General features: G+C 42.2%; 1 protein-coding gene and 1 pseudogene across 1 annotated transcript; one reads left to right on the top strand and one right to left on the bottom strand.

The window, feature by feature from the left end:
• LOC121444467 overlaps positions 1-19,817 on the bottom strand; it is a 40,524-nt pseudogene extending 20,707 nt beyond the window's left edge.
• A 261-nt stretch (positions 19,818-20,078) lies between these two features.
• Positions 20,079-20,891, top strand: LOC121444466 (spindlin-2-like). Its single transcript, XM_041646276.1, has one exon. The coding sequence runs from the start codon at positions 20,079-20,081 to the stop codon at positions 20,889-20,891; it is 813 nt and encodes a 270-aa protein (XP_041502210.1).
• Positions 20,892-21,215: the final 324 nt, after the last annotated feature.

Genomic DNA, 21,215 nt, shown 5'->3' with positions numbered 1-21,215 from the left:
AAAAGTTTCCACCCCCTCCCAGACTCCCATTTCCCTCCCCCTCCTCCCACCCTTCTCCCCCTCCCCACAATCCTCTCCCCTTCCCTCTCCAGTAAAGTCAGGGTTCCCCACCCTGATGGAGGAAGGTCATTGGTTAAATAAAAAGAAACTGCTTGGCCCTCATTGGTTAGAAGACAGGTGGGAGGAGTAAACAGAACAGAACGCTGGGAGGAAGAGGAAGTAGGCTCAGATTCCACAGCTCTCCTCTCGGGAGCAGACGCCTCAGAGAGACGCCATGCTCCCCGCTCCAGGGAAGATGCACGTAATGAAGCTCCGACCCAGGATGGACTTAGGCTAGAATCTTCCTGGTAAGCGCACCTAGCTGTGCTACATAGAATATTAGAAATGGGCTAGTCCAGGTGTGAGAGTTAGCCGAGAAGAGGCTAGATAGAAATGGGCCAAGCAGTGATTAAAAGAATACAGTGTCCGTGTAATTATTTCGGGGCATAACCTAGCTGAGCAGGAGGCCAGGGTGCTGGGAACGCAGCCCCACCGCTCTTATTACTATACCGCCCTGTCGAAAGTCCAAGGTCCCCCCCCCCAACAACCATATCTAGGAAGGTAAACAGCGAAACTGGCTAGGCTCCCACAAAACCAGAACATGAAGTAGGATCAAAACCCTGTGCCATTTTCCTTGGCTTCTCATCAGCCCTCATTGTTCGCCATGCTCAGAGAGTCTGGCTTGATCCCATGCCCTTTCAGTCACAGTCCAGCTGGCCTTGGTGAGCTCCCAACAGATCAGCCCCACTGTCTCAGTGGGTGGGTGCACCCCTCGCGGTCCTGACTTCCTTGCTCATGCTCTCCCTCCTTCTGCTCCTCATTGGGACCTTGGGAGCTCAGTCCAGTGCTCCAGTGTGGGTCTCTGTCTCTATCTCCATCCATCACCAGATGAAGGTTCTTTGGTGATATGCAAGATATTCTTCAGTATTGCAATAGGATAGGGTCATTTCAGGTTCCCTATCCTCAGCTGCCCAAGGAACTAACTGGGGACATCGCCTTGGGCTCCTGGGAGCCACTCTCGGTTCAAGTCTCTTGCCAACAATATGGGGGCTCCCTTAACTAAAAATTGTGCTTCCGTGCTCCCCTATCCAACCTTCCTTTATCCCAATCATCCCGTTTCCCCAAGTTCCACCCATCCTCCCTTTCTCCCTTTTCTCTCCCCATCTTCACTTATCCCCATCCCACCCCACCCCCAAGATCCCAATTTTCTCCCCGACAATTTGGTCTACTTCCCATAGCCAAGAGGATAACTATATGTTTTTCCTTGGGTTCACCTTCTTCCTTAGCTTCTTTAGGCTCACCAGTTGTAGACTCTGTGACCCTTATTTATGGCTAGAAACCAATTAAGAGTGAGTACATCCCATGTTAATCTTTTTGGGTCTGGGTTACCTCACTCAGTATAGTGTTTTCTATTTCCATCCATTTGCATGCAAAATTTGAGAAGTCATTGTTTTTTACTGCAGCACAGTACACTAATGTGTATATATTCCACACTTTCTTCATCCATTCTTCCATTGAAGGGCATCTAGGTTTTTTCCAGGTTCTGGCTATTACAAATAATACTGCTATGAACATAGTTGAACAAATGCTCTTGTCATATGATAGGGCATCTCTTTGGTATATTTCCAAGAGTGGTATTGCTGGGTCCAGGGGTAGGTTGATCCCGAATTTCCTGAGAAACCACCACACTGCTTTCCAAAGTGGTTGCACAAGATTGCATTCCCACCAGCAATGGATGAGGGTACCCCTTCCTCCACAGCCTCTCCAGCAAAGGCTATCATTGGCAGTTTTTGATTTTAGCCATTCTGACAGGTGTAAGATGATATCTCAAAGTTGTTTTGATTTCATTTCCCTGATCGCTAAGGAGGTTGAGCATGACCTTAAGTGTCTTTTGGCCATTTGAACTTCTTCTGTTGAGAATTCTCTGTTCAGTTTAGTGCCCCATTTTTTTAAATTGGGTTAATTAGCCTTTTAAGGTCTAGTTTCTTGAGTTTTCAATATATTTTGGAGACCAGAACTTTGTCTGTTGCGGGGCTGGTGAAGATCTTCTCCCAGTCAGTAGGTTGCCTTTTTGTCTTAGTGACAGTGTCCTTTGCTTTACAGAATCTTCTCAGTTTAAGTAGGTCCCATTTATTCAATGTTACCCTTAATGTCTATGCTGCTGGGGTTATACATAGGAAGCGATCTCCTGTGCCCATCTTTTGTAGGGTACTTCCCACTTTCTCTTCTGTCAGGTTCAGTGTCTTCGGACTGATATTGAGGTCTTTAATCCATTTGGACTTGAGTTTTGTGCATGGTGATAGATATGGGTCTATTTTAATTCTTCTACAGGTTGACATCCAGTTGTGCCAGCACCATTTGTTGAAGATGCTTTCTTTCTTCCATTGAATACTTTTAGCTCCTTTATCAAAAATGAGGTGATCATAGGTTTGTGGTTTTAAATTCGGGTCTTCTATACGTTTCCATTGGTCGACTTCTCTGTTTTTATGCCAGTACCACACTGTTTTTATCACTGCAGCTCTGTAATAGAGTTCGAAGTCAGGGATGGTAATGCCTCCAGAAGATCCTTTATTGTATAGGATTATTAACCACCTGTGTCTTACCAGATCACCATGGATTAAAGTTAGAATTCAACATCAATGCTACCCCCAGAAAGCCTCCAAATTCATGGAAACTGAACAGTCAACTACTGAACCATTCCTGGATTAAGGAAGAAATAAAGAAAGCAATTAACGTCTTCCTGGAATTCAATGAAAATAAAGAAACAACATACTAAAACTTATGGGACTCTATGAAAGCAGTCCTATGAGGAAAGTTCATAGCACTAAGTGCCCACTTAAAGAAAACAGAGAAAACACACATTGTAGACTTAACAGCCCACCTGAAAGCTCTAGAAAAAAAGAAGCAGACTCACCTAGGAGGAGTAGAAGACTGGAAATAACCAAACTGAGGGCTGAAATCAACAAAATAGAAACACAGAAAACAATACAAAGATTCAATGAAACAAAAAGCTGGTTCCTGGAGAAAATCAACAAGATTGACAAACCCCTATCCAAACTAATCAAACGGCAGAGAGAATTTTCAAATTAATAAGATCAGAAATGAAAAGGGGGACATAACCACAGACACAGAAGAAATTCAGAGAATCATTAGATCTTACTACAAAAGCCTGTATGCCACAAAATTGGAAAATGTAAAATAAATGGACACTTTTTTTAGATAAATACCATATACCAAAGTTAAACCAGGACCAGGTGAACAATCTAAATAGACCTGTTGGTCTCGAACAATTAGAAGTGGTTATCAAAAACTTCCCTACCAAAAAAAGCCAGGGACCAGATGGTTTCAATGCGGAATTCTACCAGAACTTCCAAGAAGACCTAATACCTATACTCCTTAATGTATTTCACAGTATCGAAACAGAAGAGGCACTGCCAAATTCCTTTTATGAAGCTACAGTTACTCTGATACCAAAACCGCACAAAGACTCAACCAAGAAAGAGAATTACAGGCCAATCTCACTCATGAACATCGACGCAAAAATCCTCAACAAAATACTGGCAAACCGAATCTAAGAACACATTAGAAAATTATCCATTATAATCAAGTAGGCTTCATCCCAGAGATGCCGGGCTGGTTCTACATACAAAAATCCATAGTCTTTTGAATTTCAATCTTTGCATAATTTCAGTTAGTTTGAAGTTATAAAGATAAATAGAAAATTGGATAACTTTGAAAGATCATCTAACCTGCTTGAAAGATGAATAAGTTTAAGTCAATGAAGGAGGTGATTACTCTTTGCAAAGTCATGTAGCAAGCAAGTGTTAAAACTAGAACTGAACTCCAAGGAAAATGTTGTACGGCTGCATCTGTAAATAAGTTTCACATTGCTCATTAGACCATAGTTCAGATAAGAATAATCTCTTGAGTTTTCCAGAGGCTAAACAGATATGTGCACATTGGTTGTATAGGTATTATATACATAATAGACATTAAGCAAGAAATGGTATGCTGTATTTGAGGTCAGGTGAAGGGGAAGCCAAGCCAATGACCTTGTTGGTAGGGCGTGTTCCCCTTGGGCTAATATTTACTTATAAAATCTTGTGGGTGTGCTTCCCGCTTCCTCTTTGTTTTTCCTGTGCTTCGCGGAAACTCTGGCTTTGTAAGTCCCCATTTTCTTACCCTTATTAAAGCTGAATATTTTATACTAAAGCTAGTCTGGTTAATTCTATAGACCACCCGCCAACAGGTTGGCTCTGATCATGAGGCTTTTTGGCTCTTTGGTTGATGCACAGCCTGCTGGAGTCAGCGACCTCTCTTGGAGGGGCCTCCCCCCCCTCGCTGGAGGCCTCTCCCCTCCATGCACATTGTACCCTCTTAGCACAGCTCCCTCCCCTGCTGGTCTTCTGCTCCACTCTGCCCTACTACAGCGGCAGAAGCAGCAGCAAGGTGTTCCCAGGGTCACTGAGCACCTGCAGTGATTCTTTTTTTAAAAAAAATTTATTTATTTATTTATTAAAGATTTCTGCCTCCTCCCCGCCACCGCCTCCCATTTCCCTCCTCCTTCCCCGATCGAGTCCCCCTCCCTCATCAGCTGGAAGAGCAATCAGGGATCCCTGACCTGTGGGAAGTCCAAGGACCACCCACCTCCATCCAGGTCTAGTAAGGTAAGCCTCCTAACTGCCTAGGCTCCCCCAAAGCCAGTACGTGCAGTAGGATCAAAAACCCATTGCCATTGTTTTTGAGTTCTCAGTAGTCCTCATTGTCCGCTATGTTCAGCATGTCCGGTTTCATCCCATGCTTTTTCAGACCCGGGGCAGCTGGCCTTAGTGGGTTCCCGAAAGAACATCCCCATTGTCTCAGTGTGTCGGTGCACCCCTCACGGTCCTGAGTTCCTTGCTCATGCTCTCTCTTCTTCTTCTCCTGATTTGGACCTTGAGATTGCAGCGATTCTTGATCTTTCCCGGCAGTCAGCAAAAGGAGCTCAGGAAGCAGGACTTGGCCCCCAATGACCAAATGCGCACCATACTCGCCAGGCCTAGCCCACTAGCCCACTGCAGCTTTTACAGCATGCACCCGGCTCAATTCCCCCTCCTGTCCCACTGCAACCACAGGCGCCAGACTCAATCCGAGCACACCCTGCGGCAACTCTATCCCCTCAGGCAGGGTGCAAACTGTGAGCTTATATTTTTCAGAATTCTTTTCTGGCTCTGACTTCCTAGCCACGTGAATTCAGGTGCACCCCACCACCTACTGGCAGCATCGGTCATTACAGGTAAAATTTCTTTTAATCAATCAATCAATCAATCAATCAATCAATCAATCAATCAATAAGGATAAATAGTTGATTGAAAATGTCTGACAATATCACCATTGAAGGCTTCTACAGCCTATTTAATTACACCATGGCTGAGATGTTGCAGGATACAAATGAGGTTTACCTTGGTTGGATATTTATAGGGCTTGGAATTTTTCTTATTTTTGTTTTTTGCTTTATAATATGGTTAGACAATAGAAAAATGATAAAGTCCTTACAAGACAAATCCAGGATTCTTAGGGCAGAGGTTGAAAGCTTAAAAACAGTTCAGACTGACAACAACCTTCTCAAAAAAGAGTTTGAAGTTCTCAAGGAAGAGAATAGATCTTTGTCTAACATGACTCTGTCAACTGCACAAAATTTAGAAAAGGTACAGTCTGATATTAAGGAGAGATTCACTACTGTGGAGGAGGGAACAACTGATTTGGATTGTAAACTTTAGTCCCTGTCTGTAGGAACTGAAACATTATCTGAGAGAATTAAAACTGCTGAAAGTGACAATTGGATTTTGTCTAAAGGATGTGACAAATTGGCTGACAGATTGTCAGTTCAAGAAGGCATAATTCATGCCACGAATATTCTATCCAAGGATGAGATATCATCTCTAATGAACAAACTTCATACCTTACAATCCTCATTGAAGGCTTTGGAGCATAATTCTGGACAGGACATTCAGGCCTTACAGAAGACAATGTTAAACAGATTTAAAAAGATTGAGGAAATTCTAAATTCTGATGAACAGGAGCAAATGGTAGAAAGGCAAATTTTGACTCCTTCAGTGAGTAAACCTCTACGGGATAATTTCCATAAAGCTCTACCTGCCTTTCCAGTAATAACATCAGAGAAGGTGACTGGTTCCAGAAACCCTAGGGTCATCAAGGAACATACATGGGAGCCCGTTCGTATGAATGATCTGAAAGAAATTAAACAAGTTGTTATGAATTTTGGGCTACATTCCTCCTTTGTTACAGAGATGTTAAAAACCTGGTCTATCAGTAACAAGGCTGAAGGCGTAAGTCACAAACAATCCCACACCAGTTTGGAACTAGATTATCAGAGAGGTTATTTATTTTAATGGGGAAAAACTTACAGATTACCGTCCCAGACAACGGCCCTCTGCACAATTAAGAATGGAGCCTACTCGCTGGAAGCAGAGCCGGAAGCCAGAGCAAGTGCAGAGGGAAGTAGCTGCTTTTTTAAAGGGAGAGAGACTACACCCCAGTGGGCTGGTATCTCAGCGGCTATTGGCTGAAGGAGCGGAAGGAGCTCCCGCAACACCTCCCACTTTTGTTTAAGTAAGAGAGTTCTAAACATACTATGAAATTATATGCAATAAGTACAAATATCCTATTCTAACTAGCTTAAGTCTTATATAATAAATAGCTTGGCCAAGTCATGAATGGAAAGTAACTACATTTATATAGTCTTCAACCCCATCGAATATCTGAGAAAGCAAATAATGTTACCTGAGTAATTAGGAAGTGCAATGAAACAACTTCCAAAACATGCAAAAAATCACAGAGAAAACTGGCTACCTGGGCAATCACCCAAGGTCATGTTTGCAGCGTTGAAGCAACCAACTTTTACTAAGGCCTAACATAACTAACATAACTAACATAACTATTTTCAAAGGCAAGAAACTTTTCAAAACTATCTTACCCTGTCTTGGCAGGATATGACAGTCCTGCTTTATCCATGTATGGATACTCTGTATTCTGTCAGTGGTTGAGGCATGGGCATTTTTTGCTCAAAGGCCAGTTCTGCCAAAATGAAAGGCTCCAGGTGGAGTGTCTTTGGTGCTCAACATTCTCTCGGGAATAGATCAGTGTTGCCAGAATTTGATCTATAAATGAACAAAGACCAAAGCTAAGAGTCTGTGTAAATGGAATTTTTATTACTGGCTTACTGGACACAGGTGCAGATGTAAGTATCATTACCCCAGCATCTTGGCATCCGAATTGGCCTCTTCAGGAGGTAGATGTTCAGTTCCTGGGAATTGGAACCCTCTCTCGAGTAAGAAAAAGCACGAGATGGGTTGAATGCATAGGGCTAGAAGGGCAAATAGGAAAACTAAGGCCATATGGAGCAAACATGTGCAGTTAAAATAAAAACATTACAGACTAAAGAATGCTTATTATTGATGAAAGCATATAATTGTAATAAGAAGCTATTACAATCACCTAAGATCAGAAAAGAAACATGGATCAAAAAGTCACAGAGAGACAATAAACAATTCAAAATACTAATTGGAGATTTCAGTATCAACTTTCAGTAGCAGTTAGGACACTTGGTGTAGATAACAGTGAGATAAAAGACTTGAACCACACTAAGAAGCAAATAGTCTTAGACATACATCTTCACTACATTCCAAACAAGAGTAGTAGAACAGTCATTCTTCTCAGGTCAATGTAGAATGTTTTCCATGTTAGATCATACCCTGGAAAGAAGAAAAAGAAAAGTTTAGAATTATGTACATATTTTAACCACAATGGAATGAAGCTACACATTGATAACAAGGAAATATATAAAAATAAGAATCCGTCGTAACTAAATACTATGACAATGTGTTAAAGAACAAATTAAAAAGAGAAATTATAATATATATTGAATACACAACAATTGTGGTGAAGGCCTACTATCCAATCTACTTGAACTGCTGAGCAGGAGAATTGAAAGGTCTACTAGAGAGAGATGTTGGAAATGAAAAATGCAAATGAAGACAAACTATATGAATATCTATGCCATTACTGAATTAGTGCTTAGGGATGATTTTAAAATATGAGTGCCTGTTGAAAAAAAAAGAATGGAGCTGGAGAGATGGTGCAGCAGTTACAAGCCCTTGCTGTTCTCTTGAGGGATCCAGTTTGGGTCATGCAAGCCAAATTCAGGAGTCACAACCATATCTACCACAAGCTTCAAGGAATGTGATCACTTCATTGCTCTTCAAACTTCCAAATACACATGCTCACACAAAGAAAGAAACACACACACAAACACATACACACATCCAACCCACACACAGAAAGAGACATTTTTAAGAAAGATATCAGCTCAGTAACCTGGCCTTTTGTCTTAATACATTGGAATTAAGGAATAAGTAAACATAAAACAAACAAAAGTTATAAAATAATGGAGATTGTGTGGAAATTAATAAAATGTAGAATATACAAACAGTCTATAAAATCTACTTATCTTTTTTCCATAATGGTCGGAAACAATTTTTGAGAACAGCAGGTGTAGTATGTCCTCCTTCAACCAAGTTTTGCCTTTCAACTGAGCGACCCTCCACTGCTGGGCAGCTTTTATTCCTAGGCTGATCTCTCACTGTTGGGTAATCTTTCCCAGGAAAGGGTTCTCTGTTTGTTGAGATACCCCTCTCGAATGAGTAACCCTTCTCGGCAGGGTACCTTTTCCTGAGGTACCGCCTCTTTGTGTGGTGATTTAGCCCAGAAGAAGCATGCCCTTCTCTGAGGTATGCCTTTCAGATGAATGAGCCTTTTCTGCAGGGTAAGTTTGGATGAGGTGACCTCTCCCTGCAGGTGATCTTCACTTGCACAGAGTCTTCTCCCTGCCATGTTACCCCTCTCAAATGAGTTGCCCTCCTCTGGAGTGTACCTTGTTCTGAAGCAAAACCTCGTTGTATGGTGACATTTCACAGGTGATGATCCTCTCTTTCTAGAGTTACCCTTTTCCGATAAATGATCCTTTTAGGGATGGCAGCTTTTGATGTTTGAATGTCCCTCCTCTGCAGGGCGTCATTTCCTCCCAGATGGACCTCTACGTATGGAGTGAACTTTCCCAGGTGAGGATACTCTCTTTGCCCAGTTACACTTCTTAGATGAATGGTCTTCCTCTTCTGAGTGGCCTTTGATTGGACAACCTCTCCCTGAAGGGCAATCTTCACTTGCAGAGGGCCTTCCCCCATCCAGGTTATCCCTCTTAATTGAGTAACCCTCTTCTGCAGGGTATCTTTTCAGAGGTAAATCCTCGCAGTATGGTGACATTTCACAGAAGAGCATCCTCTCTTTGCAGAGTTACCCTACTCAGATAAATGACCCTCCTCTGCAGCGTGACTTTTGATAGGGTGACAACTCCTTGCAGGGTGATCTTCACCTCCAGAAGTTCGTCTTTCCTCAGAATTACTACACTTGATTGTATAGCACTCCTCTGCAGCATACCTATTTCTGAGATGAAGCCTTGCTGTATGGTGACATTTCACAAGAGAGGATCCTCTTCAGATGAATGACACTTTTAGCAGCATGGCTTTTATAGGATGGTCAGTTCTTGCAGAACCATCTTCACCAGCAGATGTTCTCTCCTCAGAGTTACCCCACTCGAATGAGTAACCCTCCTCTGCAATGCCTGAAGTCATCTCCTTCACTAAAATGTTGGTCATGAACATGATGTCCTTTCTTTCAGAAACTCATTTAATTAAACTAATGAATAGCATGTTTTCTAGTATTAACTAGGAAAACAAACTGGGAACACAACCCAGAAGTCTGTTGTCTGAATTAGTTCTACAACCAGGATCATATCTCCTGATTGTTCACAAAATTAGTTCTTTTTTAAGGACTTTAGAGGAGTTCCACTCTGCATGTCCCACCACCAGCACTAAGTGAGGTTTCTCTGGAAACCATCTGTACATAAACATCATCTTGGGGGCAGGCTTATGCCCTCTGGCCAATCGGTAGTCCTATGCAAATTATCCTGCACTCCATAGCCAAATGATTGGACCACTAATCTGATGTAATAGTGGTTGCATGTGCAGTGTGGGAGGGGGCGTATTTTAAAGACCAGGTTCTCCTTAGGCACACACAGATCCCCAAGGTAATGCTTCTCTAGTGCTAGCCCTAAAGCTGGCATGCCCTGAACATCTCTCTTGATTAATATGTTCTCCTTTCTCTGACTCTTTCTATGCTAAATCACTTGGTACCTACTCTTCAATCCTGAGTGCAAGGGTGTGGAGGAGCCCTCACCTTAAGGGTGCTGCAGCTCAGAGGGTGAAAAAGAAAAGGGTATCATCTCCAGTCTGTTATCACAGAGGAAGAATAGGTTTCTTTTCAGTCTCTATTTTTATATTTCCTCCATATTTGGTACAACTCTGAACATGGCAATGAGTTCATTTCCATTCACCCTGAGAATGTAAGGATGATAAATTAATCTATTAATCTGTGTATCACAAAAAATAAACACATAGACTAATTCTTTAAAAAAAATTGGGAAAAGATACAGGATATAAATTGTAAGCCTAACAGGAATGAGAGCAGTGAAAAATGTAGAGATCAATAAAAATCCTTAAAAAATTACTGATACCATACAATGTTAACTAGAGTGTTCCAACTTACTACACATTATTGGTGGAATATAAATACATTTAATCATTTTCTTGGATAATTTGGACCATTATATATAATTTTAAAATGCAAATGTACTTGGATACTGTATTTTGAGATGCTAAAATGCCTGCACATCTGTACAAGGATGTTTATAGTTTAGAAGATTATAAGTAACCTTATGGTCCATCTGTAGTAGAAAGATAATAGGTACTATTATCTTTTGGCTGTGAAATACTACTGTATCACTGAAAATAAAATGTGTTTCCATAGAAAAAAAATTGCAAGCCTAAGAAATGTAGTGTGTGAATTTAAGTATTTCATAAAATAATAAATAATACCTTACAGGCTAAAGTACGCTTACTATTGGTCAAAGGGTTGACTGTATTAGGATGCTATTACAATTTCCTAAGATCAGAAAAAAAATACATGAAGAAAAAAGTCACAGAGATACAATATGTAATTCAAAATACTAATTAGAAATTTCAATATCTATATTTACTAGCATTTAGGACACTAGAGAGAATTTAACAGTGAGATAAAAAATTTGAACAACACTAAGAAGCAAAAATCTGAGAAATACATCCACACTACGTTCCACTGAAGAGTAGCAGCACAGACATTCTTCTCAGGACAATGTAGAACACTGTCCATGTTAGATCATACACTGGACAAAGAAAAAGAAATGTGTAGAATTAAGTCCATACATTAACTACATTAAATGATGGTAGAAATCAATAACAAGGAAATTTATGTAATTTAGAAAATTAGAATCTGCTGAAACTAAATAGTATGACAATGTGTAAAAGAAGAAATCATTTCTAGGCTCTTCAAACATCCATATAAACATGCTCATACATAGAAATACAAACTCACAAACACATACACACATTTTTAAAGAAATATATCAGCTAAGTAACCTGAGTTTTTGTCTCAAGACACAGGTATAAAGGAATAAATAAACATAAAACAAACAAAAATTATAATATAATGGAGATTTGAGTGAAAATCAATAAAATATGGAATAGCAGAACAGAGCATAAAATTGATTTATCCCAATTCTTGAGAAACATTATTTCTTTTTTTTTGTTGAGAAAAAAAGAAAAAAAAATAAACAAAAAAAACAAGTTTCCACCTCCTCCCAGCCTCCCATTTCCCTCCCCCTCCTCCCACCCCTCTCCCCCTCCTCCCACCCTTCTCCCCCTCCCCCCACTCCTCTCCCCCTCCCTCTCCAGTCCACAGAGCAGTCCGGGTTCCCTGCCCTGTGGTAAGTCCTAGGTCCTCCCCCCTCCGTCCATATCTAGGAAGGTGAACATCCAAACTCCACGAGGCGTGCACCCACCCAATGAGACAGTGGAGCTGATCTACTGGGAGCTCACCAAGGCCAGCTGGACTGTGACCGAAAAAGCATGGGATAAAACCGGACTCTCTGAACATGGCGAACAAGGGGGGCTGATAAGACGCCAAGGACAATGGCACGGGGTTTTGAAACATTATTTCTTAAAACAACAACGCGTGTAGTGTATCTTCCTGCAGCCAAGTTTTGCCTTTCAACTGAGTGACCCTCCTCTACTGGGTAGCTTTTCTTCCTAGGCTGACGTCTCTCTGTGGGGTGATCTTTCCTCTGTTTTCAGAGTTACCCCTCTTGAATGAGTAACCCTCCTCTGCAGGGTAACTTTTCCTGAGGTGTCACCTCCTTATGTGGCAATTGTTCCCAGGAGAGAGCCTTCTCTTTTCAGAGTTATGCTTTTCAGATGAATGACCCTCCTCTGCAGGGCGGGTTTGGATGGGGTGACCTCTCCCTGCAGCGTGATCTTCACTTGCAGAGGGTCTTTTCCCTGCCAAGTTAGCCCTCTCAAATGAGTAGCCCTCCTCTGCAGTGTACCTTTTCCTGAAGGGAAACCTTGCTCTAAGGTCACATTTCACAGGATCCTCTATTTGCAGAGTTACCCTTTTCAGATAAATGACACTTTTCAGTATTGCAGCTTTTGATGGGGCCACCTTCACCAACAGAGTGTACAATAACTGCTGAGTACCTTTGCAGAGTACCTTATTTAGTAACGGCATAGATTTTCATATATTTTGTCTTCATTTGTGTTGTGATCCAGCTGCCCTCAGTCCCCCTGACTGACAGCTTCCTTGTGGTCTGTAATTTACAAGGATGTTTGTGTTCTTTCTGGTCGCTGGGTCTCCACAGAAGGAATAGAGGTATAAAAGGTTGCTGAACAAAATAAAGGTTGCTGTTCTTCCACCTGAAAAGAAGCCTCCATGTCTCAAACCCGGCACACCCCCAGCAGTCTTGGCTATCCAGGTGGAAATTACCAAGCCCAAATGGAATAAATAATGGCCCTATAGCTAACCAACAAGGGGGCAGATGGAGCACAGGAACAAACAGGTTGTTTAGCCAGAAATTGCAACAAGATATCTGGCCAGAAACTGTCCTCAAGATGAATACCAAGAAGAAGAGTAGAGCTGTCGGTCCTATACTCCCCAACAGGCTCATAGATTTGAGTGCTTAGGGAGTGGCACTATTTGAGCACATTAGGGGATGTAGTCTTGTTAGAGTCGGTGTGGTATTATTGGGTAGGTGTGGTCCTTTTTTGTAGGAAATGTGTCGCTGGAAGTGGCATTTGGGGTTTCAGAAACACGAGCCAGGTCCAGTGTCTCTTTCTCTTCCTGATTCCTTCACATCCAGATGTAGAACTCTCAGCTACCATATATGCCTGCACGCCAAAATGATCCCTATCATGAGGATAATGGACTGAATCTGAAACTGTAACCGAGACCCAATTAAATACTTTCTTTTATAAGAGATGTCATGGTCCAAGATCTCCTGAGTAAATTGGGAGCTTGGGGACCGTGGGAGAGGAGAGGAGAGATGGGGAGGGGAGGGAAGGGGAGGGGAGAAAAATATAGAGGTCAATGAAAACAATTTTTAAAAAAGACATACAAATCCATGCATGCAAATATGACATGTTTCGTGATTTTGCCCCTTCTAATAAAAAATATATAATTCAATTATTTTAAAGTTAGCCTTGGATTCTTTGACCCATGTCATCACCCTTCAACAGCATAATCTTGGAAGAAGTGTGTCGCTGGAGTGGACGTTGAGGTTTCCAAAACCCAAGCCAAGCGCAGTGTCTCTCTTTTCCTGCTGTCTGCAAATCCTGATGTAGAACTCTCAGCTCTTTCTCCAGCACCGTGTCTGCTTGCATGCTGCCATGCTTCCAGCCATGATGATAATGGAATATCCTCTGAAACTGCAAGCAAGCCCCAATTAAATGCTTTCTTTTGTAAGAAAAATAAAAGTTGTCATGGTCATCATGTCTCTTCTCAGCAATAGAACATTGACTAATACAGACTGTCACATCACTTCATGGAAAGAAGTAACCTTGTATGGAGCTTTACACACCAGTAAGAGCTTCCACGATATGAGTTGTAGTAGTACACTCCTTTAATCCCAGTACTAAGGAGGCAGAGGCAGGTGGGTCTCTGTGAGTTCAAGGTCAGTCTGGTCACCAGAGTGAGTTCCAGGACAGGCTCAAAAGCTGCAAAGAAACCTAGTCTTCAAAAACCATACAAACACAAAACTAGAACTAACAGAAGTTCCACAAACACATTACCAGTTTATCAGTTAGCTACAATTTCTGTCATTGGGCTTCTGGGCTGGCTGTATCTAGGCCAGTGATGACAGCACAAATCATTCTTGAGGCAGATCACCAGGAACCAAGGATGGTGATCATGGGCCCTTTTTTAAAGTACAATAAACGAACTAATGCAACCGGCTTAGTATGATGTAATGGGGCAATGCCAGCGATTCTTACAGTAATATTCCCTTTCCCTCATTCTTCAAACAGCTTAAATGTGTCTCCTAATAATGTGCTTTAGAATGGAAAGGCTAGACAAGTAACCAAAAACCACAGATGGATTTTGGTTCAGATTAAGTTTATACTGTTACACCCAAAGCCCAGAACTTCAAAATACCACCATGAGACCAAATTCAATGCAAAAGCAAAGGATCATTATCGTGAGTTAACTCAGGGCCCTCTGTTCGTCTGAAGTGTTAGCAGCAGCAGTAATAGCAGCAACAGTAGCAGAGCAGGAGAGACCCCGAGTGGCATGGGGTAGCGGTTTTATTATAGAGGGGAAAGCTTGGGGAATTCCAAGTCTACAGGCTTGGAATTGGCTGCCTCCACCCATGGGGTGAGGGGAATTTCTAAGTCTACAGGTTTCGGTGGGCTGCCCCCTCTGGGCTAAGGTTAAAAAGGTCATGGTACATCTCTAGGTTAAGGGCTACTACTTACCTAGGCTAACGTCAATGGGGAGTCATGCCTCTATACTAGAAGTTACTACTTCCCTACTCAGAGATTGGTCTTTTTTCCTGACCAGGGATTGGTTGGTTTCTTGTCAGGGGCAGAGATGGCTCTGATTTCAGGACCAAACTGTGCTTCCTTTTCTGATGTGTTTAAGCTTTTAGGCTCCAATTTTAGGGTCAGAGCAGATTTCTTTAACTGGCCCTGAATCTAGGGGCAAATGTGTTTCTTTGGCTTTGGTTTCAGGTACGGGGTCTTCTTCTGTGACTCTGGGTTCAGGGCTCAGGTTCCAGATCCTGGGTGTATTCCTTTCACTGGCTCTGGGCTCTGAGTCAGGGTGCTCAGCAATTGTGCTAGGGCTATGGATCACAGAACTGTAGGAGCCTGGGTCCTCAATATTACACTTTCTGTTCTTATTTCCAAATAAGTTTGGATTACAGATCCACACAATTCCATCATATATGCTTGGTCTGTAGACTGTACCTAAAAATCTATCAACAGATATATGACCAATTTAAAAAATGTAAATGAGGGAACTATTATAGAATTCTGAGGATTCTGGCCTGGCAGAAGTACAATAACTGTTTCAAAGAAAGACAAGAAGCATATAATTATGGACAGTGAGAACCAAAGAACAGTGATGGCAAGATAATGCCAGTTAGTTTGAGAAAGGGATAAAAAGGGCAAGAAAAGTGAATGTAAGGATAATCTGAGTGACCTTAAAAACATATATGGTTTGGTGAAAGTAAAAGGTGGGATAAAATAAAAGAATTTGGGAAATTGGACCTTTTGTGGTTAGTTTCTAAGAGACCATCATTGGGAAAACAATAGTTTTCTAGCTGGGATGGTAATAGAAGAAATACTTTATAACTTAAAATCAAAGGTTTTATGTAATTGGCAAAAACGGCATATAAGCTACTACTCATCAGTTATTCCAGAATACCTTTGTACTAATAACCCTCAACAAGAATTCAGAAGCTTTTTCCCACACAGGATATCGGAGTGAGCTTCTAAAGCCAATGTGAATCTTGATGCCCTGAACATTTAGTATGTTAGTCTCTGTCTAGTAGTTACCTTCATGAGGTTTCACAACTCAAAACTATGAATGTATAAGAATAATCATAAATGGAGTGGATCCAATTCTTTGAAGACTTTCAGAAGTGAACTCCCTAAAGGACACATCACCATAAATGTTATAAGTACAATAATAGCTTGAAAATGAGGCATTAATAGGTTTCAAATAGGTAAATTGGTGGGAAAGGTGCCAGAAAAACAAATTTTGCAAGAAAAATTGGAATTTTTTCAATTATCTTTCAAAATAATTATTCAGATGCTATGAATATTGTCGGTGAACTTAATAGCTTCTGAATGAATGTATCAATCCTTCTTTATTGTATAATACCCCGACAATTTGTGTGGGGTGACATTATGATAAACATATTAGCTAAATGAATCTACATTATTAGCTAAATGTACTTAGTTCTGAAATTAGAATATAAAATGGATATAAAATAACTGGGAACCACATTTGAGGGGACTATATTACAAAGGGAGGCAAATGACCTTTGATAACACAAAATAATTTGGAAAGAAAATTTTCGATATGATTTTACAATGAAATAACTCTTTGTCTATAGTAAGATGAGTGGTGGGCTGGGTCCTGCTGCCCAACAATCTTATCCCCTAAATAATTACACAGAAACTGTATTCATTGAAATACTGGCAGGCCCATTAACTCTATACTTTTATTGGCTAACCCTCACATATTGATTAACCCATTTCTATTAAAGCTGTGTATCACCATGTGACTGTGGCTTACCTGGAGATATTCACCATGTCTGACCTGGTGGCTTTATGGCGGGTGGCTCTCTCTGCCTGCCTTCTTCCTCCCAGAACTATGTTCTGTCTAGTCTACCCACCAAAGGGCTGCCCTATCCAAAGGCCAAAGCAGCTCTCCTTTCAACCAATGAAAGCAACACAAATAGAGAAGCACCTCCTACACCACATTTGTCCCAGTGTTTGTGAATGAGAAAGCATTTTTTTGCTAGACTTGAGAACAGTTCTAAGACTTTAGGGTGACAGTGAGAACATAAAATAGAAGACAGAGGAAAATTTGGCTGTTGGTGGCATAACAGGGTATTTGCATGCAGGGCACTTTTGACAAAGTAGCACAGACTCAGTGGCTTAAACAACAATACTTATTTTCTCAAAATTGTGAACTTCCTAAGTTTAAATAAAGGGTTTATCTGTATTCAGGGCATTTCTCTCAGCTTCTGAATGTTGGTCTCCCCTTCCAACTTCAGATGACCTTATTTATCTGAGTGTCTCTGTATTCTAATTTCTTATAAGAACTATAATTATATTGGATTAGAACGGATATACATGATTGAATTTGCCTTCATTATCTCTACAAAGGCCCGATCTCCATAAAAGTCACATTCTTAGGTGATAAGTTCTGAGATATCAAAATATAAGTTGATGGAGACATAATTCAGTCCTTAACACTGAGTTCCTAGATTAATATTCACCCCATTTGCCAGGTGGTCCAAAAAATACTCCATTTATTGAAAAAGAAAACCTACTTTATTTGATTTTACTTAAATCCTCATACAACATCTAATATTATTTCCAGATTACAGGCTGTGTACCAGAAAATATACATAAACTGAAAGTACAGATAAATGAATCATACCCATAGCACCTATGAGCACCTAACCCAAGTTGTTTATCAGTTGAAATCACAATGACAATAATGTGCATGTAAAACAAGCCTGTATTTCTTTAAAAAACGGTTTTTGGATCTAATGTACACATATATACTATTTTAAAGAAACACAAGTAGCCTGGTGGTTGTGGCAAGTGCCTTAAATACCTGCACTGGGGAGGCAGACACAGGCAGATCTCTCTGAGTTCGAGGCCAGCCTGGTCTATAGAGCAAGTTCCAGGACAGCTAGGACTGTTACACAGAGAAACCCTGTATTGAAAATCAAAAACAAAAGAAAGGAAGGAAGGAAAAAGAAAAAAAAAACTAAACACACAACAGGTGTGTTTGTCAGTATGTTATACTAAGAAATTAACCCTGTGCCTAATGTAATTGAACTGAGTCGCACACTGGGTTTATGTGGCACTGGATATCCACATCATCATAAGCAAAACTCATTTGTATATAATATGATGTATTATTTATGACCAAACTTAGTGAGTTTTGTGTTTGCATGTGAATTTGACATTGTCAGTGAGGGGCACAATTAAGAAACTACTGAGTTGCCTGCTCCTTTGTAGGAGGGAAATTTTCGATGGTGGGTAAGAGAGCATCCAGAGGCATCTAAAGAATCCAGAGCAGTGCAAAAAGGAAAGAGACCAGACATAGCCAAGGCTAGGAAAGCAGGGCATGGACCAGGAAGATGAGTAGCTGAGGGTAGGGAACCTGGGATCTGGTGAGGCCTGGCAGTTTAGGATAGATGTGGAAGTGAGGAAGGCCAGGAGCCAGGTGCTTCAACGTGTTTCACAAATCTCTGACTCTAGACTGGCATGGCTTGAAGGCCAGCAAGGACTGTGGGATGCAATCATAGGTGTCTGTCACTGTGGAGCCATTTGACCCTCCAGGCAGAGGCAAAGAAAATGACTCCTTTTAGCTGACAAGCCAGTTTCACTAGTTCCTGAAGAATGTTGACTTTTATCTATCTACCAGAAATCTTGAGTTCAGTTTGAACTTAATTTAGGCGCAATTTTGGACCAAAGCAGTGGCCCTGCCTTTTGGGGGAGAAAGGGGCATATTTTGGACCTTACTATATAACAAATAATTTAAAGAACTTCTAAAGTATCTGAAGCAAAAAAGTAGAAAGGTGGAGCTAAAGAGTATGAGAAAGTCAACAAAAATAAAAGGACTTTGAAGGAACCACAGTAACGAAAACTGGACAGAAAAGAAATGCAAGAGGAGATACAGATCAGAGAGAGAGAGAGAGAGAGAGAGAGAGAGAGAGAGAGAGAGAGAGAGAGAGAGATTGATTGAGAACAAAAAAGAAAAAAATCCCACCACCACCAACAAAAAGCCCTGCAAAAGAAAGCATAAAAAGGGTGAGACAAATTAATATACAGAATGAGAGAAGAGCAGCAGCTTCTGGAATTCCAAGGTGACAGGGCAGCTGCCTGCATGGGAGGAAAGCTGAAGATGCCAAGAGCCCACCAGCCTCAGGACACCACGGGTCCTCCAGTCATCTGTCCTGCCACCCTTTGAGGCAGCCCTGGAGGGCAGATGGATCATCCCTTTGGCCTTCTGGGAGCATCGCCAAGGCTGGTGCCTTTGCTGCGGGCTTTAAACAGAAGTAGCAGCAAGGTATCCAATATGGGCATACGGAGCCCTGGACCCCACAACAGGACGCCTATGGGTAGGCGAGCTTCTAGGTGGGTTCCAGGCCTGAGCGGGGGAGGGGGGCACACAGAGCGGGCAGGGGAAACAGAGTAGCAATCCTAGGGCACGCAGAGGGCACAGGGAGGACATCCGCAGCAGACAGCAGGAACTGGGCAATAAAAGACCAGTGCAGATTCGGAAACCAGTTCAGAGAAGCCCAGAGATGGGTACAGGGGAGCAGCCTTTGTAGTCTGCAAGAGCTGTGAGCCTCAGGCTGGATGCTCAGCAAACTGAGGTGAAGGGCAAGGTGGAGGAAGGAGAGGAGCTTTGCCCCTCTTCTCCGCTCTGCATCCAAAGGGCCACAAAAGGCACAGGGCGCGGTGAGCGGGGGGGCACGGGGCAAAGGGCACATGGCTCGGGGCATGGAGCGCGCGGCAGTGACGGTTGGGCTTAGGCGTCGCCATTTTCGGCATCTCGGAGGTCCAAATCCTGTTCCATATCCGCTGCCCCGCTGAAGGTCTCCAGCCCGTCACAACAGAACCAGGGAACCCAGGAGAGCACAGCACATCAACAGGCACCCAGCCAGGTGTCCAGCTTTGCCGTCAGGTTCCCGGGGGTGATGGTGGGAGACGGTTAGAGAACAGATCCCTGGAGTGGAGGCATCTAACGGGGCGGGGCCATGAGTAAGCTGACCCTTTATCTCTTCCTGTTTCCCCAACACAGCCATGGACCCAGGCACCAGCACCCAGTATTTCTGCACCACTGAGGCCCAAGGGGAACCCGCAGATGCAGGTGCTGGACATGAGTTCTGTGACAAGATCGCCAAGACCGAGACTGCAGATTTGACCAAGAAAACACCTGCACAGAAGAGGCAGAGGAACAGATCTTCATCCCTGGCCCAAAGGAACATCGTGGGCCACAGAATCTCTCACAAGTGGAAGGAAGGGGATGGGCCCATCACCCATTGGAGAGGAACGGTTCTCCATCAGGTTCCTCTTAATCCCCCTCTCTATCTTGTGAAATACGATGGAATTGGTTGCGTCTATGGGTTGGAACTTCACCAAGATGAAAGAGTGTTGTCCCTTAAGGTGCTCTCTGATACAGTCAATCCATCCCCACTCCCTGATCCTAACTTTGCAGATACCATAATTGGCAAAGCGGTGGAGCACTTGTTTGAGGGTGAGCAAGGTGTAAAAGATATTTGGAGGGGGATGGTTCTGGCCCAAGCTCCTATACTTAATGCCTGGTTTTACATTACCTATGCAAATGATCCCACCTTATACATGTACCAGCTTCTGGATGATTATAAAGAGGGCAACCTCCGTATCCTGCCAGAATACAATGAGATTCCTCGACCAGATTTAAGACTGAAATTTAAGGATGGGCTGATAGGCAAGATTGTGGAATATACCCAAGACGACGGTTCTAAAAGGACCGGCAAAGTGATTGGTGAAGTAGAAGCCAAACCATCGGTGTACTTGATGAAATTTGACGATGATGTTCATATCCATGTCTATGACTTAGTGAAATATGTCTAATTGGCAAAGTTGTGCCACAACTATTGAAATAAAGTTGTCATTTTTAGACGTTCAGTGCCTGTTGCTTTTAAGTGTGTTGGGAGCTCACCATGGGCATAAGTTTGTCCTGATGGATACACATTTCTGTGTGTATAGCATGCTGTCTGTAAGCACTTTGCCTTGTGGAAAACACTGGGTGTGCTTGCTGGGTGGAGCAGGGAAGGAGGGAAGAGCTGTCAATTCAGCCTGTGAGAGAAGGGAGCTAGTATCATCTAAAAATGGAATGGGACTTAGCAGATCTGAATCTGTGGGGAGGAGGAGAAGGAAATGGAGTTGGGCTGTGGA

This window comes from Microtus oregoni, unplaced genomic scaffold (genome assembly GCF_018167655.1).
Source record: "Microtus oregoni isolate MIOR12 unplaced genomic scaffold, Mior012 000127F_ref0000509, whole genome shotgun sequence".
Lineage (NCBI taxonomy): Eukaryota > Metazoa > Chordata > Mammalia > Rodentia > Cricetidae > Microtus > Microtus oregoni.
Note: the sequence above shows the minus strand (reverse complement) of the source record. Positions and strands in the feature narration are given on the sequence as shown.